Source organism: Suricata suricatta, chromosome 10 (assembly GCF_006229205.1).
Source record: "Suricata suricatta isolate VVHF042 chromosome 10, meerkat_22Aug2017_6uvM2_HiC, whole genome shotgun sequence".
In the NCBI taxonomy this organism is placed as follows: Eukaryota; Metazoa; Chordata; class Mammalia; order Carnivora; family Herpestidae; genus Suricata; species Suricata suricatta.
Genome location: NC_043709.1, coordinates 62551867 through 62577767, shown reverse-complemented (window position 1 = coordinate 62577767; position 25901 = coordinate 62551867). Strand labels below are relative to the sequence as shown.

Sequence of the window (25901 nt, the reverse complement as noted above, 5' to 3'; positions counted from 1 at the left end):
CAATAACTGTAATTTGTAGTAAATACATTAAAAGAATCCTATCTATCTTTTGCAGTAAAGAAGATTCACAGATTCAGAAGGAACCTTAAAAGTCATCTAGTTCAACTCTCCCAGCCTATTCAGACAGAATAAAATAAACAAAACTGGGGCGCCTGGCTGGCTCAGACAGTTGAGCGTCTGAGTCTTCATTTCTTTCAGCCCAGGTCATGATCTCTGGGTTCATGGGTTCAAGCCCTGTGTTGGGCTGTGCTGACAGTGTGGCTCCTGCTTGGGATTCTCTCTCCCTCTCGCTGCCCCTCCACCCACGTGCGAGCAAGTGCATGCACGCATGCGCACGTGCTCGCTCGCTCGCTCTCTCTCTCTCGGAAAAACAATGAAAAAACAAAACAAAATACTAGCAGCCTGCTGAGGAGAGAACAGACTCGTCTGAAACAGAGAACAGTCCCAGGAACATAACACAACCAGAAATGTACCCCCCCAAACAGGGACATCTGGTAATTCCGCTAAAAAAATATTTTGGTCCAATGTCAAGTTGCACAGGCCAGTTTTAAAAAGTCATTTGACTTCATTTTCCAGTTTCAAAGCTTTCAATTTGTTACAAACCAAAAGAAATCAGACCATATTGTGGGTTGATTTTAATGAACAAAATTCTCTGTATAAAAACATTTAAACTTTATCAAATGCTTTAAAAACACACACACGCACAGATCCAAATCTATTACAGAATCTTTGAACATTATCTTTTTCACCTCAACATAATGTGTAAAGGGATAAAACTCTACATGTGAAAAAATTAAGACCCACAGTCTTACACATGTAACCACATACACGCACAGCACACACACGCACACACTTTAAGAACAAAAATATATAGGATGGGATCGGAATGAATTTCTTAAAAAGCTTATATAAAAGAACACTACAGGAGTGAAAGAACTTCCTATACCAAGAAAAGATGCAGAGAGGGGAAAACAGAAAGCAGGAGTTAGCTAAGCTCATTAATAAATAGTTTGAGGCGCTCATTCAAGAACAGTGAATTTGGGGAGTTACAGATGACCCCTACTTTTCACCAGTTCACAGTCTGTGAATCTGATAAGTGATGATGCTTTAAAAGCATCTATGTTGCTGATTTTTGTAGGTCTTGATTTGTTCAGCATTATTTAGGTGTGGTTTGTCCCCTTCAGTGGCTGATTCCTCAATCTCAATTGTTGTTACGTCCTATCCAGCAGAAGAGCCACTGTCAGAAACGGTGGCAAACGCAGGGGACAGCAAAGGGCGGCAGGAATGGCTGGCAGTTAAAAAGTGCCAGGCTGCCTGGGCTTGGGTTGCGGCGACAGTACTTTCAGCCGCCCGTCACTCAGCAAGCTCTTTAGCCACTCTACTGTCTCTACTTCCTCGCCTTCAATTAGGGATCATCATTATCTACTTCAGGTAGGACTATTAAAGAGGATTTAAACAAGGCAATCCACTTAAAGATTTTATCACACTACCAGCCACAAGCAAATGCTCAGTAAAGGTTAGCTAAAATTACTATTAGTCTTGCCAGTACAGAGCAACCAGAAGAAAATTCTATTCTACCTCTGCATTTCTCCTCTTTGGTGGGGTTTCCAGGGGCCAAATGTGCCAAAAGCCAGTATGTATGATGCAAAGAGACTGAGGATCTAGTCTTAGGAATATAGATGTTCGCTTTTATATTAGAAAAAAATTACATGGCTCCATATCACAAAATTTAACATCTTTCCATTAAGCATCACACAATTCTCATCATCATTTTGCCCTACAGACACCCTAAACGGTGTGGAGTTTCTAATAATATTCAACAACAACAGGGTCCATAAATTTAAACTAAGAGACAGCTGCAGAAGTGGGTGTTGGGCAAGAATCTGTGTGTGCCCAAGAGCTTGGGCTGACAGATGGCTGGATGCTGCCTCCACGGCCTGGACTCCCCCACACACAGTCAGACGGGTCAGGCTCCTGCGGACCTTCATATCTCCATTAGCAAGCACTTCCCTGCATGGGGGAAGCTTCCAAGAGGTGAAGGAAGCAGCAGCCAGAGGATGGGACGCCCCGCACCTACTTCAGTATGATGTGATAACTATCATTCGTTTCTGCTGTAAAAAAAAAAAAAAAAAGAGAGAGACAGAGAGAGAGAAAAGAAGGAGAGAAACCATCTTTAGTCACCTTTAAAACACAGTAGGAGAAAAAAAGATACACTAAGGTTCTTTTGAGAAGGGGGAAAAGCCCCAGCAGGACAAAGGGCAGCATACTCATTATCACAAATTATTTACAATAAATGCACATTATGAAAACAGCATGCCTCCATCTCCCCATTTGTCCCTGGAAGGCGGGAGAGAATGGCAGAGTCGTCAGTTACACCTTGTCTACTCTGACAGCGGCAAGAGGCCAATGCATACAAAAGGGACAATCTCTAAGGATGTCACTTTCTCTACCTCACATACATACTTTCCCTCTCTCCTCCGAGGAGTAAACTATGAAAAAAGCTCTTAAACTCCTGAGACAGAAGCATCTGTTTACTATTCTATTACCTTTCATTGTGTCCAGAATAAAACAGGCTTCTTCCTGAAAGTTCTGTATCATCTGAGGAAAGCAAGAAAGTTTGTTAATTATTAAAAACTTGGGTTTGCTGCATTTATTTAGACTAGGTGGCTTTTTATTAGATTAGATTTAAGGGGAAATAATCTTTTGCTTTGCTTTCTCCCACGGAGTTCCTACATTTTAAAAGCTAAGCAGTCTGAAACAATGATCTTAAAATGACAGTATGCATTTTCCTGGGTTAACTCAATGTTCCACGGGGCACATGGCCACAGACAGGCCTATATGGGAGAACGGACTTCCTGGTGTGCAGCTTCCAAATGCACCCTTCCCCAAAACCGCCTGAGCACCTTTTCAGCGTTCTCTACCCACTTTCCCTTCGCAAACTGCCTTCTCCCATTTTTTTAAAATAAAGGCATAACTTTCACCCTCCTGGAATCCCAAGATATATTATTGCCCCAGGGTATAAAAGCCTTCAGTATGTCAGTGTGACTGTTAATGTGAATTTTAATGATGGAATAACAGACTCCTAATTCTTTCCTTTCACCAGAAGACTGACCTAGTCACAAACTGTCAAATGATAGGTGATTCAAAATAATTCTTTGTAACATGACTATATAATTTTTGGCACCTAACTCAGAAGTTAAAAAAAAAAAACAAAAAACCCAGTGATGCTGTTATAAAAAAAACTCCATCCATTCCTGTCTGACAATTTGTGTTGAATCGGATACCACAGCACTTATATCTACAGAATAAAACAGGGCGGAAGTGATGTTGAACTCTACTTCATTCTAGAAATCAGTAGAGTGTTCGTTGATACATAAGTTACTGTGGGCAGGAGTGGGGGTGGGGACCAGACAATCCCATCTCTCACTGATCCACTTCTCCTACATTGTTTTTGTTGTTTCAAGTTTTTGTCTAATACATATTTCTTAGTGTTTAATTTCTTATCAAAACACATGTTAATTGTATAATTATCGTGATAATTAAATTTAGAAGAAATAATTTTTAAATTTTTATTGAAACATTCTTTTGTTGAAACAGATTTGTTTCAAAGAAATATGGTAGGATAATTAGTAAAAGATGTTTGAGCATAAAAATGGGTTATGGTAAGATTCTATGGGGAAGTGAATGGAAATAGGAATTCAAGAAAATAAAGAAATGATGTAAAACTCTGTCAAAGAAAAGCATATTCATGTATTTTTTTAAGATGATGGTGCTGGTATTAAATCACTCTTCTATTTAGGTCACACGGAATATAGTTAGAATAGTGATGCAACCATTTCATTTTTAAAGTTTATATAATAAGCCCAGGAATGACATATTCTACAACTATTTAAACTTAAAACAAAAAGTTTTAAGTCAACCTAAAAATGTGCAAGGGATACACAGTATTCAAAAATTATTTCAGAAAGTAAACAAGCAAAAGGTTTTGCAAAGCCCTGGTCTAGAACACAGCACTGTGCCCCGGTAGAATGGCTCTTGCTCCTGTCACATGCCCTGACAACTGTCATCTGGGGACTCAGCTCTACTGAAACTCCACCTCATCGCTAATGAGCACATGGATTCCTGTTGGCCCCTGCTTGTAGATCTGGCTGATCTGGCGAGGGGAAATGCTGAAAAGCTGAGCAATTTTTTCTGTCAGTTCAACAGCGGTCAGCTCTTCTAGATAGATGGCGTGGTACACTGCAAAAGGGAGAGAGCAACGGCAGTCAGTACAAGTGTTTCTGCTGTTAAAGGTAGTCTGATCACTCGGAATGCCCACTTTTCTGAAGGACTCAGAGTTAGACTGCCTGAGTTCAATTCTTGGCTCAGCCATTCGCTGGCTGTGGGACTAGAGTGAGTTACTTGATGTCCCTAAGCCTCATTTTCCTCATCTAAATGTTAGCAGTAACAGTGAATCTATTGCAAAGAGGAGATAAATACTAGCTGTAAAAATTAAGGCATGTAAAGGGGTGGAGAATAGGGCCTGGTGTGCATTAGGAACTCAATACACGTTAGCAGTTACCACTACTTCTAGTAAATGCTGACTCTGCTATTTGAGGAACTGCCATCACACATGCTCATAAGGCATCTCTCCCCACTTCTTATGCGGCCAGGCCTGTCCAGAACCACTTACCAAAGAAAGTCCCATTTGAGTCTCCGTCCTCACGCTTCTGCTGCTGCTGCTGCTGCTGCTGCTGTTGTTCCCTCAACTGCAGGGATTCCTGACAAACATAAATGGTTAGCCTTGGGCGCACCATCCTAAGGAGGAAAACAAGGCTGTTAGTCTTACAGTTTTCACGGGAAGCACATTTTAAGGGAGAGCTGGTGAATCTATGTTAACACTATTGAGAGGGGTTGAGAACTGGCAGCCCGTCGGCCGCGAGAGCTCACTTGCTGTTTTATTAGCTCCCTACTGAGACGTGCGCGTGTGCATGCGCGCGAGCGCGCATTTTAAATGAATTCGTTCCAGCATCATATGAACCTCTGACACTTTGGCTTTTCTTGAAAAACCAGATCTGGCAATCTTGAGACCCTGACACTTACAAGAAAACAATCAGCTGTTCTCCTTGCGTGATGCATGCATTCTTCAGTACACCCCAGATCTGACTGTCACTCAGTTTACATCTGGCCTCTGTTGTCTTTTGAGTTTATGACCTTTGAGGTAATGTTTAGAAATATGCAAAATGTGCGAGCCGCCATTTCATGGGTCCAGTTCAACATATACCTTCTCCTTAGAGGCACCACACGAATGACTGGAGAATCTTATTCTCCTCAGTACCTTCTCCTAAGCCTCCTTTCTGTTCTTACTTCTTAGACAACGGCATTCAATTACCCCTTGATCCGATCATCTCATTCCTTCCTATTTTTAAATGCTCTTTAAATAATATATTAAAAAATAAAAGATCTATTCTTTTTTCCTCCAAGTCCTCAAATCCTGAATTTTTCTTTAAAAATTTCCAAGATTAAAGTCCACCTGATTCAACAGTTCTTGTGATGTACCCAAACAAAATGCTTCACGATCTGTTTCATTATGTAACCACTGATTTGGTCCTGTGGCATTAATCTGTATGTTTTTTCCATTCATACTACTACCTATTTGAAATCTGTAAATCCCAAGTAGGGACTACAAATTACTCTGTGTTACAATTTGTAAGCAGACACTAAAGTAGTTCCTATCCAAGAATGCCCTCCTCTTCAGTTAAAACAGACTCAGAGCCTCTGCACTGCTGTTCCTCCCGTCCAGAGTGTTCTTCCCTCATTTGACCCCACAGCTTCCATCTTCTCATAATTCAGTTTAAATGCCCCCACCTCAGAGAGGTCTTTTCTGACCAGATTCTAGGTACTCTATAGGTGATAACCTTGTTTTTGTTTATTTGTTTGGTTTTCACTTGAAGCACTTATCACTATCCAAAATACTTGTTTATATTTTTATCTCTCTCCCCATTGGAAAGTAAACTCATGATAATGGGTACCTTTGTGTGTTTTGTGGACCAACATATCCCTAGAGCCTACAATAGTACATGGCTCACAACAGGGGCAATGAATATTTATGAAATGAAAAGACTACCTGGAAATGAAAAATGAGATATCATGAGGAGTTCCTTGAATCAACTGCAGGAAAGGATATTTTCATCTTTTGCTTATCTGGCACAGAGCGGCATTTGCAAAGAATGCTTTGACAAGATGCAGTTAACTGTGTACAAAGAGTACTGTGAAGAGTCCCTGAATCCAAAGCCATTTGAAATCCAACTTCACTGATAGTTTAATGCTGATTACATACCGGCCTTTTAATGCATTAAAAAGTCTGATTCCATCTGCAGGGCCACAGATTTGGATCACATCATCTCTAGTTAGTTTCAATAAATCTGCCCCTGGAATAAATATAAGAAAATGGGTGATAAAGGCAAAGACTGTCTTTGTTAATGACCATTAAAATGGTCTGTTATGTTATAGTCCATAATCTTCTGCATGGCATAAGCCTCTCCATGAGCTGGCCTGTTTCCTCTCCCACCTCAACTGCCACCCAGAGAGCAGGTGCACGTAACCCTGTGCTTTCATCAGACTGGTGAAGTCTAATGAGCATATCTTACCTGAAATATCTTTCCACGGTCTCACCAACAGAGTCCTCAACCTCCCCCAAGATTTACCTCACACGTTACACGTTCCCCAACTCCAGAAACAAATCCCGCCCCCTGCTTTGTACCGCTCATCTACTGCATCACAACTCTTTTTGTTTTCAGGGTTTTATTTTGATTTGGGATTTTTTTGATACGAGATGATGAACGATCAGAAAGTATGTCTTATCCATTTGTGTATCCCTACCACACCTGGTATACGGATGGTGCTAAATAAGTGGAATAAGCACATAAAATACAATATAGTGATATCAAGGGTGATAAAATAGTGTATGGAATATACCTTTTTAAAAGAACTGTATAGAATAAAATTTTTTTAAACTGAAGTGAATTTTAACTAAGCAATCTTTCTTTTGTAAGTATTTCACAGCACAGATGCAGCTGGTGAGAAAGTCTGAGGGTTCTATGAAATTCACTTCAGCAAAAAAATGCACGAAGACCCTTCACTTTCTCACACACACACGTGCACGCACGCGCGCGAACACACACACACACACACACACACACACACACACACACACACACTCTTGCATGGATCCCTAGAATGTAAAGGGATATCTAGTGCTGGGGAAACAAAAGGACACATAAATTTAACCTGAGAAGTTTGTAAAAAGCCTTGTGAACGTAGAAAATCGATTTCGATGCAACCACTGCTGAGCTTCCTGAGGTGTGGTTGTTGGCAAGAGGTTCTGAAAGAAAAACAAAGTTTTTTGTTTTTTTTTTTTTGTAACTATACAGATTTATCTCTTACATCATTAGGTAACACAGAGCCAAACACACCCACACTCAGACAGGCGCCTAGTTCCCTTGGAAGTTGTTTATCCCTCATGAATCTCTAACCACGCAAGATGCCCATGGAATTCCATGCCTACTTTCCTTACTAGACTGTAAGCTCTTCACATTTTTTTTTAACATTTATTTATTTTTGAGAGACTGAGAAAGATAGAGCGTGAGCAGGGGAGGAGCAGAGAGAGAGGGAGACACAGAATCTGAAGCAGGCTCCAGGCCGAGCTGTCAGCACAGATGTGGGGCTTGATCTCACACTGAAGTCGGACGCTTAACCGACTGAGCCACCCAGCTGCCCCTAGACTGTAAGCTCTTTAAATGCAAGGGTCCTGCATTAACTTGTTCACATCTCAGTTCCCTAGCATATCCAAAATTCATAGTCAAAATTCAATGAATGTCTATTTAATGAACGAATAAATAGTACTCTTTAAAAGGTGGGCATTTCTACAGAACTGCACAGTCATCAAAGTATTAGTAGACATAGCAAATAACTTACATTTAACTTTAGACTTACATCTGTGACTGGAGGGGGAGGCTCTGGCTGGTGGTTTGGTGAACCATTTCTGAAGAAACATGTAAAGTGAAAAGGCTGAGTCTATGACACATACTAGGGTTCAGCATCTCCTGGTAAGTCTCAAACTAGACATATTTTTCCTTTTAAGATTCTATTTTTAAGTAATCTCCACACTCAACTTGTGCCCAAACACACAACCCCCAAGATTAAGAGCTGAGTGCTCCACGGACTGAGTCAGCCAGGGACCCCTGAAGCTGGATATTTAAAGCAATCTGTGCTCTCTCATAAGGCAGTTTTAGTCTATAGTCCATCCTTCTATTATCTGTTATTTTAACATTAAGGTTACAGGGAGAGGATGAGAAACTGCCATTTGCAACATTTTTTATTACTGGACAAATTGAAAAAAGGTCACAATTTCAGTAAATTAGGATTCACTAGATAAATTACAGCATAAAGAAGAGTTGACATAAGCAATTTATAAGAACAGAAGCTAACAATATAAGAACAGCAACAATAGATTATTTTAATAAATATATAAAATACACACAAACATATATCTAGAAAAAAAATACCAGAAGAAACTTTATGCAATAAATGTGATCCCATATGTTTTTGTTTTTTAAGAGAGGGAGAGTACGAGCGAGCATATGTGTGAGCAAGGCTGAGCAAGAAAGGGGCAGAGACAGAGTGAGAGATAATCCCAAGCAGGCTCTGTGCGGTCAGTGCAAAGTCTGACATGGGGCTCAAACTCACAAACCGCGACACCATGACCTGAGCTGCAATCAAGAGTCAGATGCCTGACTGAGCCGTCCAGGTGCCCCACATACTTTTATAATGAAAACCAATTTTAAAAATGAGTGCTGCCTAATTTGCAATCCACAGGCTATCTCCATACTCACAGTTTTTCCCTACGCCTCCTTTTACTCTAAGGACTGTCCCTATTCCCCAACACTTTTTTTATCAGAGACAGATTTGAGCCTGATACCAAAGTATGACAAAGAAAAGAGAAAAAGTTTTAAAACACAACTCTTTAATCCTACATATTTATAATAGCCTACAGGTGCGTGGCTGGCTCAGTCGGAAGAGTGTATGATTCTTGACCTTGGGACTGTAAGTTCAAGCCCCACATTGGGTGTGGGGATTACTAAAAAAAACAAAGCTTAAAAAACATAAAAAATAAAATAAAATTGCCTATAAGTAGCTTGCATAATCCATATGGATGGTAAGAGATTTGTCTTTCAAAACAGGCTTTCTTCTTATTCTTTTTTTACCTTAGCTGCAAAATTCAAATTCAGCATTCCAACTTAGTAATTAAATTATCACCAGGCCTTAATTATCTATTCGCTCTACAACTTCTACCTATTTTTATTCTTAATTGTTATATTTTGAATACTGCAGCTACTTTAATTACTTGTAGATGCAGACAGAACACAAAGCCTACATAAATTCACAAACCAACATCACAACCAAAACCATCACACACTGAGTAGCCTATTTCAAATTTCAACATGGCCTATGTGGAGTTTGTGGTAAATGCTAAGATTAATAAGACAACTTATTTCAGCTGGCATAGGCTTCTGTACCAACTTTTAATGATCTCTGATGAAAGAAGACAATAAAAAGACATTAAATGCATCCCACAGATCATTCTAAAACTTTATTTTAGCTTTTGTCTTCAACCTTCTGCCCCAAGTATCAAAGATTCATAATAATGAGGTATTGGGATCATTCTTAATAAGTAACAAAACAGATTTCAGTGTTTGTACAACTGTGTTCAATTCCTAACGACCCCTCCGATGAAAGTATGAGCAGGAAATGAAATAACCACAACGTAAGCAGTGACAGGAGAAGTGAAAAGCCCAGAAAATCAGTCTCTGAAACTCTAAAAACTGACCATAATGCTGTTTTCCTTTTTTTAATGTTTTTTAATAGGAGGAAAAAAGAGGAGGAAAAAGGACTTTTCGTCACTTTTGGAGATAACCCAAACCTCAGTTAATCCATGAATCCATCAGAGATTGAGCAAATAGAAGCACTTACTGATTTATAAAAAGCTTGTATATGGGAAGATAATGAAAGAAGACATATTTAGGACAAACACAACCTCATTACATTTTCCAGACTTACCCTTCCCCAAGAGAAAAACTGCTGTGGGAACTGTTGAAGCCAGGTGATGGGGAGTTATTGACATATGTGATCTCAGGCCATGGAGAACACTGAAAACAAAGAACAGCTGGAATACTAAAAAAGTACATTTGACCCTAGTGTCCCACTAAAATATTATTACTTGAATAGCATATCTTGATTAAAAATCTTAACTATAATAGAAAAAAATATACCCAGGACAACTAAATCTTCACCAGGCAAGAAGCTGTGGGGGGTTGTTTTGTATTGTTTTTTAAAAACTCAGATACAATTGACATAGAATACTGTATTAGTTCGAGGTGTACAACATAATGATTTGATACATGTATATACTGAGAAATGGTGGGATTTTCTTTTAAGAATAAGAAGTATTGATTGAAATTGTGACCAAAAGAAATCTTTTTACCTCTGTGAGTATCGTTGTCTCATAGGAAGGCTGATATTTCTCCTTTTCATGAGGTGTTCGTTTCTCCATTTTTTCCCTATCTGTTTTTTGCTTTCTGTCTGCACCTTTGGGCTAAAATGAGAAATGTTTTGTTTGACTCATAGACTGAATTTTGAGCCAACAATATTATTTCTAAAAGCTTAAAGAGTCACATGTGAAACAAGGATGTATGCACAATAATGTAAACACAAGATGCAACCTTGTATCTAAGTCTGAGAATAAAAAACATAACTAACTGTTTGATACAGTTAAAAAAGAATAAGCAGGGGGGCCTGGGTGGCTCAGTCGGTTGAGGGTCCAACTTCGACTCAGGTCATGATCTCACAGATCGTGGGTTCGAACCCCGTGTTGGGCTCTGTGCTGACAGCTCAGAGCCTGGAGCCTGTTTCAGGTTCTGTGTGTCCTTCTCTCTCTGCCCCTCCCCTGCTCATGCTCTGTCTCTCTCTGTCTCTCAAAAATAAATAAATGTTAAAAAAATTTTTTAAAGAGTAAAAAAAAAAAGAATAAGCAATCTATAGTTATGGACATGGAAAGATCTCTAAAGCACAGAGGTAACTGAAGAAAGCAAGGCTCAAAACAATTCATATAGTGCAATCCTGTTTATGCTTCAAAGGAAAGAAAATGTGTGTATACCTATGTACATTTGTATATAAAAGCACAGAAGGGACTAAAAGGATGCATGCTAAATTAGGGCAGTGGCGACCTCTGAGAAAGGTTGGGGAGTAGGGGTAAAAGGGGGCTTTTAAAAAAGAGGGATTTCAGTCTGAATACTTCTGTATTAGTGAATCTTTTGCAATGAGAACATATCTATCCATGTGATAAAAATAAAGATCAAAAAAACAAAAGAAAGTCAAATACCAGTGTAACCAAAACTATGAAATTTTCCTAATTTTGTGAGCTTTTACAAGAGCTTATAATCTCAACAAACTTTAAGCGCTTTCAGTGAAAATCCATTGTGTTTGCCTCTAGCTCCGTTCCCAAGTTCCCCTTCTCCCATGCCCAGCCCCATATAAATCCATGACCAGGCATCTCAGTAATTACCTCAAGGACTCCAGCTTAGACTGAGTTTTCGCAGTTGTTGAAAAACAGACAAGTGGACTTTCTGACTTGGTAACGAATGTTAAAATTGCAAGATGAGGGGAAACGAAACAAGGGACAGCAAGTTGCCCAGGAATACCTTGAAGACTTTGATCTGGCAGCTGGCTGAGTGTAAGTGCTCAGTATATTCCCCGTTTTCATTTTCCTTGAAGGTATCAATCTGTACGCGGAACGGCACTCCCTTTTCTCCACCATGCTTCCTCATAGTGAACTCTGTGCTAATGCAGTGCACCTACAAAGAACAGAGCATCCCAGTTTCAGTACTGCTAGCCGGTGAAACCGGTCAGCAATATTTTTTGAGCTAATACTAAGAGCAAAACCTTTAAAAAACACTATAGACACCTATTAAAAAACTTTTACTCTGGGGACCCCTGGCTGGCACCATCAGTGGAACATGCAACTCTTGATCTCAGGGTCATAAGTTTGAGTTCCATGTTGGGCATAGAGTTTACTTAAAAGCATACATAAAAAATCTTAAAAAAACCCAAAACAAAGAAACAAAAAAAACCCCTTTACTCTCTTTTTGATCTTGAAGAATGTATATTCTAATGGGTGAAATAAAAATAAACTTATTTACAAATGAAACAAAGTAAATGTACAGATCCAATGCTAACAAGCTACCTGGAGGAATTAAACTCATTAACTGCTTCAGAGAATACAGAGTTAATATGAAAGAGAAGTGATTTCTATTAGTAAAAGTTTCCTAGACTTTAAGGTAGAGTTTAGAAAGCAGAGGCACCATGCATGCTAGGAAAAGAGCAACTACAAAAGCTCACAGGCAATAGCGGGGGAAGGTTTGCAAGGCTAGCTTGGCTACGGCATCGAGTGAAGACCTTGGTGAATCTTAACCTTGAAACCCTGACTGACCACTTATTAGCTTAGATAAAGTGTTAATTTCTCTATGCTTCAAAGACTATTCCTAGTCTGCAGGATTATTGCTAAAGTGTTAAATAAGATCACATATACAAACTGTTTACTTAACATAGTGACAAATGAGAAATACTCAATAAACCCTAGCTTTCTTTATCACAAATAAGAATTTTAAAGGATCTACTCAACAGAGATAATCAAATATGTAAATCAAATTTTAAGCATAAAGATGTTCAAAATAACTTTATGGAAAATAGGGCAAATTTAGAACAACCTGAAATGCTAAATAAGGAAGTTATAGTACAGCCAAAGAATGGAACATTATGCAGCCATTAGCAAGCATGTTTTTGTTTGTTTTTGTTTTGTCATACAAATAAATACATGGGGGAAATTAAAGGGCAATTCAGACACTCCTCATTGCTCTCAGGCAAGTGTTGAGGAGTCTGGACTTGACAGTCAGCTGGAATCCTGTAAAAATCTAAAATGCAACATGTTTTATCCTTTAAGAAGCAGATTGGTAGTAAGAACGCTCTTCATAACTGGAAGCCCATCTGCAAGGCCCTACCTGAATAAACACAGATGTCCTCTTTGCCGGGTCCCACAGGAACTCCACTGTGTTCAGTTGGGTTGGATTAGCCCTAGGATCGATTATACCCACAGACATTGGGATATCTGAGAAACAAAATGGTAATCATTGAACAATTCTGAGGGCTACTGGGTTTAAATAAGAAAGCACCAATTGTTTTAATTGGTCCTTGTTATCAAGATTTTTATGTATCACACCCTAAACCTCTTTTTGCCAAGGAAAAGAGTTTGGTTAGAGCTAAAATTGACCTAAGTACTTTCCTCCTGAGTATCTTTTTTCCACTTTAAAAGGTGTTTTAAGTGAGACAATTTAAATGCAGTTTCCTTTTAATTTGCCAAAATTCTACTTAAAAGATAGATTTAGTCTACACACTAGCTCTAAAACTGGAATACAATCTGATTCACTTATCGTTTTAAGGTTAGTGTTACTGACAGAAGAACACTAACAAGATTGCTATAGAAAGAAAAAGCAGAGTGTCTGAAAAAAGGCAGAAGCATTGTATTACAGAAAGAAGTGGGAAAACTTTACACGGCGATTGATGCCGGCCTTGAAGTCATCAAACACCCCTGTAAGAGAGCAACAAGTCTGATATTCAAGAGGGAAACAAAAATGAATGAGCCTTTGTAGAACTGCTTTCCATTCCACGTAGTATATACTCACTCAAATATCATCTCTTGACTTCTATTAATAGTCAAACTGGGGAGAGAAAGCCAGGCTGATATTATCAGCTACAGTACTAACTATCCATTTTACTGTGATTCAAACAACAAAGCATTAAATGGATCCCACAATGTTAGTTGTGTTGGATTCATCCTAAGGTCAGTTTATCAAATGGGTATCAGGATGTATGAGATCAGTGTTTTCTTAGATAAAGCTAGTAGGTACTTAGATTTGTTTAACAATTACATTTACTAGTAGGAGATTATGACCAGGAGGAGGTCAAAGACATAGATCCCAGGATTAAATGTACATTCATGAAGAGAGACTGCATGTATGTTTGTAAAACAGCTTCCCTTAAACCCTATTCTAGGGGGCCTGAGTGGCTCCATTGGTTAAACGTCCAACTTCAGCTCAGGTCATGATCTTGAGGCTTGAGAGTTCAAGCCCCGCATCAGGCTCTAGGCTGACAGCTCAGAGCTTGGAGCCTGCTTCCGATTCTGTGTCCCCCTCTCTCTCTGCCCTTCCCCCTCCCTCCCTCTCTCTCAAAAATAAATAAACAGTAAAAAGTTAAAAAAAAAAAAACAAGAAAAAGAAATTCTACTCTGTATAGCAAAGTAGGAGGGGGAAAAATATAAACTGCAAATCAAGAGACATAGATTCTAATCCCAGATCTCTTAATAGGTAAAACAAACCCCATCTGTCTCTCAGGTATTAGTAAAATAAAAGAATTTGCAGCATTTGGGGGGAAAACCTCGCCCCTTTTATACATACTGAAAACATCAGACCCTGAATAACCAAAACAATCCAGATTTCAAAACTTACTACGAAGTTGCAGTTATCAAAGTTAGGTCAGTGTGGTGCTGGCATAAAGATGGAGACATAGACAAATGGAATACAAGAGAGAGCCCGGAAATGAATTCTCACATATGTGGTCAAATGATGTTTGACAAAGGTGCCAAGACCAATCAGTTGGAAAAGAATAGTTGTTTCAACAAATAGCTTCAGAAAAACTGAATATCCACATCCAAAGAATTAAGGTGAACTCTTACTTTATACCATACACAAAAATGAACTGAAAAATGTATCAAACACCTAAATGTAAGAGCTAAAACTATAAAATATATCAGGAAAAGCTTCACTGGGTTTTGTAACAATTTCTTAAATGTGACACCAAAAGCACAGGCAAGGCAATAAAATTAAATACATTAACTGGACTACATCAAAATTTAAAACTTCTATACATCAAAGGATATTATCAACACAGTGAAAAGACAACCCACACAGAATGGAAGAAAACATTGTAAAGCACATATCTGATAGGGGGTTAATATCCAGAATATATAAAGCACTCCTACAACTCAACAACCAACAGCAACAAAACAACCAGATTCAAAAACAAAGAAAGGACTTGAATATATATGTCTTCAGGGAAGATACATACATGGCCAACAAGCACATGAAAAGACACCCAACAGAACTCATCATTAGAGAAATGTAAAATTAAAACCATAATGAGATACCAATTCACATCATTAGGATGGCTACTATTTTAAAAAAAGGAAAATAGGGGCACCTGGGTGGCTCAGTCAGTTGAGCCTCTGACTTTGGCTCAGGTCATGATCTTGCAGTTCGGGAGTCTGAGTCCTGCATCAGGCTCTATGCAGACAGTTCAGAGCCTGGAGCCTCTTTTGGCTTCTGTCTCCCTCTCTGTGTCTCTCAAAAATAAATAAAACATTGGGGAATCCGGGTGGCTCAGTCAGTTAAGCGGCCAACTTTGGCTCAGGTCATGATCTCATGGTTCATGGGTTTGAGTCCCGCGACGGGCTCTGTGCTGACAGCTCGGACCCCGGAGCCTGCTTCAGATTCTGTGTCTCCCTCTCTGCCTCTCCCCTACTTGCTCTCTCTTTCTCTCAAAAATAAATAAACATTAAAAAATTATAAAAAATAAATAAAACATTTTAAAATTTAAAAAAATAAAATAAAAAGGAAAATAACACATGTTGGCGAGGAGGTAGAGTCATTAGAACCCTGGTTCACTCCTGATGGGAATGTAAAATGTGCAGCTGCTACGAAAACAGTATGGTGGTTCCTCAAGAAATTAAGAATAGAATTATCACATATGATCTAGCAATTCCATTTCTGGGTTTATACCCAGAAGAACTGAAAGCAGAGACTGAAATAAATAACTATATTTCCATGGTCATAAGCTGCATTACTCACAATCACCAAAAGGTAGAATCAGCCCCAGTGTCTATTAAAGGACGAATGGATAAACAAAATGTGGTATTTATACACAACGGAACGGATTTCAGACTTAAAAAGGAGGAAAATTCTGATGTATATATACCACTAGATGAATGAAGCTTGAGGATTATGTTCAGTGAAACAAGCCAATCACAAAGAGACAAACACTGGATGATTTCACTTAAGAGTAAATTTATTCAGACAAAAAGTGGAAACGGTAGTTGCCAGGGGCTGGGGATGGGGAGTTATTGTTTCATGGTTTTAGAGTTTCAGTTTTGCAAGATGAAAAAAGTTCTGGAGACGGATAGTAGTGACAGCTGCACAATGTGAATGTGCACAAATTATTTACTTTAAAATGTTTTAAAATACTAAATTTTATGTTCTATATATTTTACCACAACTAAATTTAAAAAATAAATAATAAAATCACCCTAAATTAATGGATGTAATTGCTATGGAACTCAAGTGTTCCAACTTCAATTTTGGTGTTATCATCCCAATAATTTTTTATGCTTATAGTCAATAACCCCTTCGGGGTTTATACTAATTGAGCGCCTGAAGCATCTTGAATCAAGGTAAACATCAAGCAAAGAAAACAGACTCTCAGACCATACTTATAAGCACTTCCTGGGCAAGAGAGTCCCTGAACTCACCAATGTCAAGAATTCTATCTCCAGGTCGGTTCCACCTCCAGCCCTCCAGCTGCTGATGTTCAGTGTATTGTAGTCGGCGGTCATGGAACACTACCCGGAATATGCTCTGAAAGGAAGCGACACAATCAAATGATAATAGGGTCCTTTAATAATTAGTCTGACCTGTCAAGAACAATGAGATCTTGTCATGTGCAACAACGCGGTGGAGCTAGAGTGTATTATACTAAGCGAATCAAGTCAGTCAGAGAAAGACAAATACCACATAATTATACTCTTATGTGGAATTTAAGAAACAAAACAGATGAACATATAGGAAAGGGGGTAAAAAAAAAGAGAGGGAAGCAAATCATAAGAGGCTCTTAAAGATAGAGAAAAAACAGGGCTGACGGAGGGATGGGGCTAGGGGATGGGCTAAATGAGTGACACGGATTAAGGCAGGTACTTGGGATGAGTACTGGGTATCTGTAAGTGATGAATCACTAAATTCTACTCCTGAAACCAATATTATGCTATATGTTAACTAGAATTTAAATAAAAATTTGAAAAAATAAAATAAATAAAAATAAAAATCAGTGCTAACCCAAGAAAACCAGCACAAGTTACCTCCAGTTGGTTTTCTAGATATAATCTAAAATTATTTTTCCTAAGACCTGTTTCACCCTAAGGGCGCCTGGGTGGCTCAGTCAGCTAAGCAATTGGGTCTTGGTTTTGGCTCAGGTCATGATCTCACAGCCTGTGGGTTCGAATCCCACACTGGGCTCTGGGCTGGTGGTGTGGAGCTTGCTTGGGATTCTCTGTTTCCGTCTCTCTATCTGCTCCTCCCCTGCGCTCTCACTCTCTCTCTCAAAAACAAATAGTAATATTGCAGAGGGACACTTGTGGGGAAGAACACTGGGTGTTATATGGAAACCAACTTGGTAATAAACTATTTAAATAAATAAATAATAATAAACTTAAAAAAAAAAAAAGACCTGTTTTACCCTAAAATCCATCATATCATACCAAATTCTACTTCAGGGGAAAATTTATAAGTGCTCAGACATAATCTTTATAGTTACTGGCACCATATTTAAAGGTTGGCTTAAACATCAGTCCTCATGGACTGGCCATAAAGGATTCCTGTTAGAAGCATTTCTATAAGTTTCTACTCTTACCATGTAATATCCAGCTCAGCTCTTCAGATGTATATGAAAAACTCACCAAGTTCCCTGCTTGCTATCCCACTGCCCAACACTGAGGGTAAGCAGGCGCTGTATCTACCAGCTTTCCTTTTGTTACTCTTGCTTTGTGGAGGTGCTTATGTATACCCCCCCACCAACTTTTACAGCTGCTGACCAAACTCCTCAGTCCCAAATGTGCTGTGAACGCACTGCTCTAAGTCTAGACTAAAATAACTGCGCTCGTCAAGAGTAGTGTCTGTTTTCCTTGTTACTAGACCAAGTATCCAAAGGGACACTGGAGCTTTTCTAAAAATTTCAAGGCGGTTACTCTATTCCCCCCGAAACAACTTTACTGAGCCAGGAGACTACTCTGACATGGAGTGGTAAGCCTTCTGTTTCTGCCGCTGTGAAAAATCTATGTGAATAAGGGGCTCCCTCTCACTCCAAAGGAATTACAGCTTACCACTCTGCAAGCAAATTATAGTAGGTAAGAGATACCACCAAGCCCTTAGTGGAAGCAAAAGAATATTACCCAAAAGTATCGTGCAGAGAAATGATTTATTCATTTTCTTTTACCTTCACCAACTTGCCATTAATTTCTGGAAGTTCTCCAAGTTTCCTATTGTCTAGCATACGAATTTCATAGGACTGTCCTAGAAGAAAAAGTAACTACATATTATATTAATCATAAATTAACTTTGCAAGATGCACAAAGAATACAATTTGGCTGACTACACAAAAGTATAATATTATTAGTATTATTAACAAAACTATAATCCTTTACTATGCACTAGGCACAGTGCTAAGTGTTTTCATACATTCTATACTTAACTGATAAAATTCTCAAAAGTAGTATCAATCCCATTTTTACAGGTAAAGGAACTGAAACGTAAAGGATTTAAGTAACTTGTCCAAGGCCACACAACTGGTAAACAGAGCTGGGTAAGGTAATATGAATACTTCACTGTCTGTAACCAATGAATAGGGATGTCCAGGGACCAGGGATTAGAAAGAAAGAGGGAGACAGGAACTAAAAATGGGCAAGTACACAAAAGAAGCCAGTAATATACATTAAATATGCCATGAAGTGAAAATCTCTGAAGGCTTCAATTCTGACAGGTCACACTAGAAAGATGTACTTTTCACATAGAAGTATACTGAATAAAATATCATCAATCCGGCACACCTTCAATAATACTAACAAATAGGGAAGCATCTAACCTTGATTGAGATATGTCAGGGTCTCATCATGGAGCTTCACTGCTGGAGAGGTGGCAGCACAAAGCACATATTGAAAAGGTAGGATTTTATTCTCATTATCAGGGGGCAAACTTGATTCTTCTTGCTTAAAAATGGGCAATGCAAGGACATCACTGAAATAAAACAAATAACTTACATTAACATCTGACAGTGCTGTAAGAGTGGATTTATGCTGAAACAACTCAACTGCAATTTGCTTGGAAAACTATAAACATTACTCACTTCCATGAAGTTTCTTCCCAACCATTCAGTTCAGATTACCTGCTGTGATATCCCCCTTACCACAAACAACAATGTGGGCAAAGACAGATATTCACTGCTTAACCCTAGACCTAGACAGGGGTTTCTAAAAAAGCCCTGAAAAATTATATGCAGAGTTCCAAAACGTCAATTCAGGACACGTGGTGATGTGTCTGTTCTTAGAAAGGCACCAACTGTAGTTATCTTTACAACCACATCAGCTGATCTACTCTAAGGACTAAAACAAGACTCAGAATTCCTAGAAGCTGCTTGAAAAGGATAAATCAATGACCGGTGTATATTTCAAGGTCAGCTTACATTCTGTGGAAGACAGCTAACTAAAAGTGCTATGTTTCCATTCCTAAAAGCTTAAGCAAATCTTCGACAAGCTGTCTAGTCTTCGTTCCTTCATCTATAAAAGGGGAACCACGTCTGCTATCTAGAGTTAATATGTGAGAAAATATTTTGAAATCCATAAGGGACTAAAATTGATGTAAAGGACTAACAGTAATTTTCCTTCATAAACTCTAGCCATGGATTAGTGGGAAAGAACACCCTGGACCCTATCCTGGAGACCGACTGTTATGATCAACATTCGCCCCAGACCAGAATCTTAAGAGATGTACCAAATTAAAAGAGTATTTCCAATGATCCCAAGACATGCCACAAAATTCTCAAAATAAAATGTATTTTATTTTAAAGAATTTATACATGTGTTCACCAGAACAGCTAAAATTAAAAAAGGATGACAACCCAAATGTTGGCAAGGATAGGGAGCAACCAGAACCCATATTCTTTGCCAGCAGGAGTATAACATAACACAACCACTTTAGCAAAAGGCCTGGCCATTTCTTATGAAAGTAAACAGCTATCTGCCCTTTGATCCAGCAATTTTATTCAGAGATATTTATCCAAGAGAAATGAAAATATACGTCCACTTAAGGCTTGAACATAAAAGCTCATAGCATAAAAACAAAAATTGGAAATACAAACGTTTATAATTAAGAGAACTGGATGCACAAACTGTGGCACGTCCCCCCACGGAACACTGCTCAGCCAAACAGAGGAGTGCGACAACATGATGAGTCTCACAGACATAGAACTGAACAAAAGAAGCTTGACAAAAAGAATATATGACATCTGATTCCATTTATATGGTGTTCTAAAACAGGCAAAACCAAGGAGAACAGCAGTTTCCTGGCAGGGCAGAGACTGACTTGGAAGACACACAAGAGAACTTTCTGGGGAGATAAAAATGTTCTATACCAGGCTAAGTGTGTGGGTTCCACGGCAATTCTTAAATGCACCCTCAGCAGCGTACAAACATCCCCCCAAACATTACATCCAGGCAAAACCAACAGGAAAATGGCTGAACTCGTGTAAATCTTAGAGACAACATTATAAATTCTTATCGGAAAGCAAAACAAGAGAAAATGCTCTGATTTTTGTCCTAATAATCTACATAAGAGTAATAAAAATGTAATGGTATAAATGCTAAAAAACAAAAAAAGCAGAGGGGAGGGAAGAGAAAAGAAAGAAATTTCTCTTTTCTGCTGATGTCTAAATAGCAAGGTTATGTGTTACTAGTTGAATCCAGGCACTCGTGATGCAAACCAGCTTTTATGGAACACAAGTTTCTTGGTGCTAAAAAGTATCTCAAGGGTTAGAAAATCAAAAGGTGCTTCGTCCCCTTCGGTCTGGAGGTGTGTGTACTGTGCTCAAATGATGGGATGGAGTGGAGAAGGCAAGGAATCCCTCTTTCTGTCCGTATTAATTTGTCGGGTGAAACGTACTACCGATCCCTTGAGACTACATAAAACTGTACAAGTATGGGTTTTCTAGAAAGGTACTCCATTCCATTCCCTCCACCTCTAAAGTCAGGAGGCTAGCTACCAATGCTCCCACAACAAATAGTACAGAACACAAAGCAAAACAATACAAGACTGCAGAAATATGACCTTAGGCTCTGGGAGACTTATTGCCATGCCATTCTCAATACATATCATTCTCAAAAACATCACATCTGATGATTCCTTGAAAGATTAGTGAAGATTACCAGGAATCAAAGCAAATCGGATTTGCAACATAGCAACAGCTCAACCTTTAGGAATGTTGGGTATTTTTCTTCCTCCTCAATGTTACTGCCTAGCAAGGTTAATATATAGCAACAGTCCCTGGTCATGTCAATATAATGTGGCTTCACACCTAATCCCTTATGATTAAGCAAAGGACTGTCATTTGATGCCTAAATTTTAAAACAGATTCTAAGAGTCACCCTTAAAATTAAACAAAACAGCCAAACAAAATACACAAAGCTATATTTTCTCATCAGAGATTTTAAGATCCAAAAACCTCAAACATATTTGAACTATTCACGTTCCTGCATTTCTTTTACTCTGCTATGGGGTCGAGAATACCATTCAACTTCATTCCCAGAGGTGGGGGCTAAAGGTCATTGGTGAAGACAGTTCTAGGCCCCTGTTTATAGCAAAACAGTAACAGATTAAGTAAGAAATAGTAACAGATTTGGAAATACAGACGTCTACCCCTCCTTCTCAGGGGTAAATGGAGCATGGATTAGGGAAACCCACTCTGGTAGAGTCGAAGTAGTTGATACCAAAGTATAATTTAGCATTTTATTATGTTTTCTCACTGCCTCTTATACTTAAGATTTTATTTATCTTTTAAGATTCTTTTTTGGTTAAGTAATCTCTACACTCAGTGTGGGGCTTGCACTCACAAACCAGAAGTCAAGAGTCCCATGTTCCATCGACTGAGCCAGCCAGGTGCTGCTGCTTCATGTATTTGATTAATTCCGATGACACACGGCTATCTGAAGGAGTAATTCTGTTTCCTGTGCTTAGTAAATATTTGATGTGATTTACATTTTTGTTTGCATTCTCTAGAATATTCAGCTAGTACATTGTGATCATTTTGGGTTTTTAAAATTTTTTAAATGTTGATTATTTTTGAGAGAGAGTGAGACAGAGACAGAGAGCAAGCAGTGGTGGGCCAGAGAGAGGGGGAGACACAGAATCAGAAGAAGGCTCCAGGCTCTGAGCTGTCAGCATAGAGCCTGACGCGGGGCTGGAACTCTCAGACCATTAGATCATGAATTGACCTGAAGTCAGCCGCTTAACTGACTGAGCCACCCATGTGCCCCTCATTGTGATCACTGTAGAGGCTGAAATCTCACTCTACATGTGATCAAATGTAAGGATACAGAAATTTTCTTCCTTTCCTTTCAAAAGGTAAGTTGAGCATAGGTTAAACATGTACGTCACTAAGCAGAAACTCACACCTGAGAGTGAAAACATAGCAGAAAGCATCTCTGTGGAAGCAAATAGGAACAGAAGCAGGATTAGCAGTGATCTTCGCTGTATACAGCCAGGATTCCATGAAGACCTGCTTCACAGTCTTCTGAGGCATAAACTGCTCTTTCGAGATCAGGAGCCTCTGCCTGGTCTGTATGAATTCACAGCTATCGTTTAATTAACCTTCTCCCTCAGGCCTACTAGCTGCTGAATGCCCTCTTCTGGAGAGAGCCTCGGGAAGAGAGAGGGAAAGGTGTGATGAGCCCTCCTTGAGTAAGAGAGGCAAGTAGACAGGTTGTCCAGAGCATCAAGGAAAGTCATAAAAAAAGGATGCGACCTTCCCATTTGTGACAACATGGACAGACTGCAGGGCAATATGCAAGGTGAAATATGTCATACCGAGAAAGGCAAATACCATATGATTTCACTTCTGTCTGGAACCTACAAAATGAATAAACAAACAAAAAGCAGACCTAGAGAGAACTGATGGTTGCCAGAGGGAAGGGGGTGAGGCAAAAGACAAAACAGGTAAAAGGGAGGAGACACAAGCTTCCAGTTATGGAATGAGTAAGTCAGAGGAATAAAAGACACAGCACGGGGAACACGGCTGATGATACTGCACGCACTGTCTGGTGACAGACGGCACCTACACTTGTGGTGAGCACAGCATAACACATAGAGAAGCTGAATTAGGGGCACCTGTGGGGCTCAGACGGCTAAGCCTCTGACTTCGGCTCAGGGCATGATCTCACATTTGTGGGTTCAAGCCCTGCGTCCAGCTCTGTGCTGATAAGCTCCAATTCTGTCTCCCCCTCTCTCTGCCCGTCCCCCTCTCATGCTCTGTGTCGAAAATAAATAAAAAACATTAAAAAAACCTGACTTTATAGAAAAAAATAGAGAAGTTGAATTATTGTGTTGTATACCTGAAACTAATATAATAGTGTATGTCAACTATACTCGAATTTTAAAAATCTAAATAAATAAATAAATAAAATATATTAATGCTATAAAAACTATACTGCCAATGAAACACTTATCTTCACTCTTCTGGTAAAGAAACGGTAGTAAAGACTTTAAACAATATGGTCAGATCCAAAGAATAAGCAAGTGGGTAAAAAAAAAAAAAAGAAAAGAAAAGAAAAGAAAGTGTGAGAGATAGAGGGAAAAAACGAGAAGAGTCTGGCCCTATTAAGAGAAAAACAGACACTCAGATGGAACAGAATAGAGAACCAGAAATGGACTCACAAACATATGGCTAACCAATCTTTGACAGAGCAGGAAAGAATAGCCAATGGAATAAAGACAGTCTCTTCAGCAAGTGGTGATCGGAAAACTGGACAGCGACATGCAGAAAAATGAACCTGGACTACTTTCTTACACCATACACAAAAATAAACTCAAAATGGATGAAAGACCTAAATGTAAGACAGGAAGCCATCGAAATCCTTGAGGGGAAAGCAGGCAAAAACCTCTTTGACCTTGGCTGCAGCAACTTCTTACTCAACATGTCTCTGGAAGCAAGAGAAACAAAAGCAAAAATGAACTATGGGGCCTCATCGAGATAAAAAGCCTCTGCACAGGAAAGGAAACAATCAGCAAAACTAAAAGGCAACCAACAGAATGGGAGAAGATATCTGCAAATGACCAATCAGATAAAGGGTTAGTATCCAAAATCTATAAAGAACTTATCAAACTCAACACCCAAAAACCAAATAATCCAGTAAAGAAATGGGCACGAGACATGAAATCTTAAGACACTCAGATAGCCAACTGACTCATGAAAAAATGCTCAACATCACTCACCATCAGGGAACTACAAATCAAAACCACAATGAGATACTACCTCACACCTGTCAGAATGGCTAACATGAACAACTCAGGAAACAAGAGATGTTGGAAAGGATGCAAAGAGGATCTCTTTTGCACTGCTGGTGGGAGTGCAAACTGGTGCAGCCACTCTGGAAAACAGTATGGAGGTTCCTCAAAAAATTAAAAATAGAACTACCCTATGACCTAGCAATTGCAATACTAGGTATTTATCCAAGGGATACAGATATGTTGTCTAAAAAGAGGCACATGCACCCCAATGTTTATAACAGCCCTATCAACAATAGCCAAAGTATGGAAAGAGCCCAAATGTCCATCGACAGGTGAATGGATAAAGAAGATGTGGTATATATGTACATTGGAGTATTACTCAGCAATCAAAAAGAATGAAATCTTGGCATTTGGAGCAACATGGATAGAACTGGCGGGTATTATGCTAAGCGAAAGGAGTCAGAGAAAGACAAATATCATATGACTTCACTCATATGAGGACTTTAACATACAAAACAGATGAGCATAAGGGAAAAGAAGCAAAAATAATATAAAAAAAGGAAGGGGGACAAAAACATAAGAGACTCTTAAATATGTAGAATAGAGGGTTACTGGAGGGGTTGTGGGAGGGGGATGAGCTAAATGGGTAAGGGGTATTAAGGAATCTACTCCTGAAATCACTGTTGCACTATATGCTAACTTAGATGCAAATTCAAAAAGTTAAAAATAAGAAAAAAAGAAATGATCATAGTGATAATATTTTTAAACAGAGAGAATGATAGGACGACCACCTCTTTTCCTCCATCTTTTCACATGCTCTTGTCCTATGGCCTTCACATTTTTCTGAATACCATTTACATTAAGTAATTTTTGGAAAAAATTTTTAAAGTTTATTTATTTCGAGAGAGAGAGAGTGCATAAGCAATGTTTGAGAAACAAAGAGAGAAAGAGAGAGAATATTCCAGGCAGGTTCCATACTGTCAGTGCAGAGCCTAATGCAGGGCTCGATCCCACACGCCATGAGATTATGACCCAATCCAAATCAAGAGTCAGGTGCTTAAATGACTGAGTCACCCAGGCGCCCAAGTAAGTCATTTTTATATTAAGACCCACTGGATATGTTTCCAGAACTGAAACAAGTTTCACAAAACAATACTTAGTTTTGGTATTTTTTATTTGACTTCATTTTTGAAAACATTAACCACAACCTGCAGTTTGAAGAACACTGCTCCTCTTTCCCTTAGAACTTTGTACTAAATTAAATCAAGTTTATTTATAATCCGTTTATTAGTATTCAAAAAACAACACAGTACAAGACAAGTCTTCCACATCAGACTGTCATTCAGCTACTTAAGAAGAGGGAATGTTTTCTACTTTAATAGACAATTAAAGAAATACAGAGACTCACACAGACAGTACTCAATAGAAAAGTGACTT

The 25901-nt window shown here is 38.9% G+C and overlaps 1 protein-coding gene across 4 annotated transcripts in view; it reads right to left on the bottom strand.

The window, feature by feature from the left end:
* Positions 1–612: 612 nt before the first annotated feature.
* TFCP2 (transcription factor CP2) overlaps positions 613–25901 on the bottom strand; it is a 42593-nt gene continuing 17304 nt past the window's right edge. Inside the window, exons 2-15 of one of the 4 annotated variants that reach the window (XM_029954697.1) lie at positions 19054–19205; positions 18409–18485; positions 16673–16778; positions 13095–13201; positions 11739–11891; positions 10523–10633; positions 10099–10187; positions 7957–8023; positions 7270–7363; positions 6320–6410; positions 4673–4797; positions 4097–4239; positions 2547–2598; positions 613–2111 (exon numbers count right to left, since the gene is read on the bottom strand). In XM_029954697.1, coding sequence (XP_029810557.1) covers positions 2074–2111; positions 2547–2598; positions 4097–4239; positions 4673–4797; positions 6320–6410; positions 7270–7363; positions 7957–8023; positions 10099–10187; positions 10523–10633; positions 11739–11891; positions 13095–13201; positions 16673–16778; positions 18409–18485; positions 19054–19205 — 1405 coding nt within the window. In that variant the 3' untranslated portion in view covers positions 613–2073. The remainder of the gene's footprint in view (positions 2112–2546; positions 2599–4096; positions 4240–4672; positions 4798–6319; positions 6411–7269; positions 7364–7956; positions 8024–10098; positions 10188–10522; positions 10634–11738; positions 11892–13094; positions 13202–16672; positions 16779–18408; positions 18486–19053; positions 19206–25901) is intronic. The other 3 variants (XM_029954698.1, XM_029954699.1, XM_029954700.1) reach the window with 3 other exon arrangements.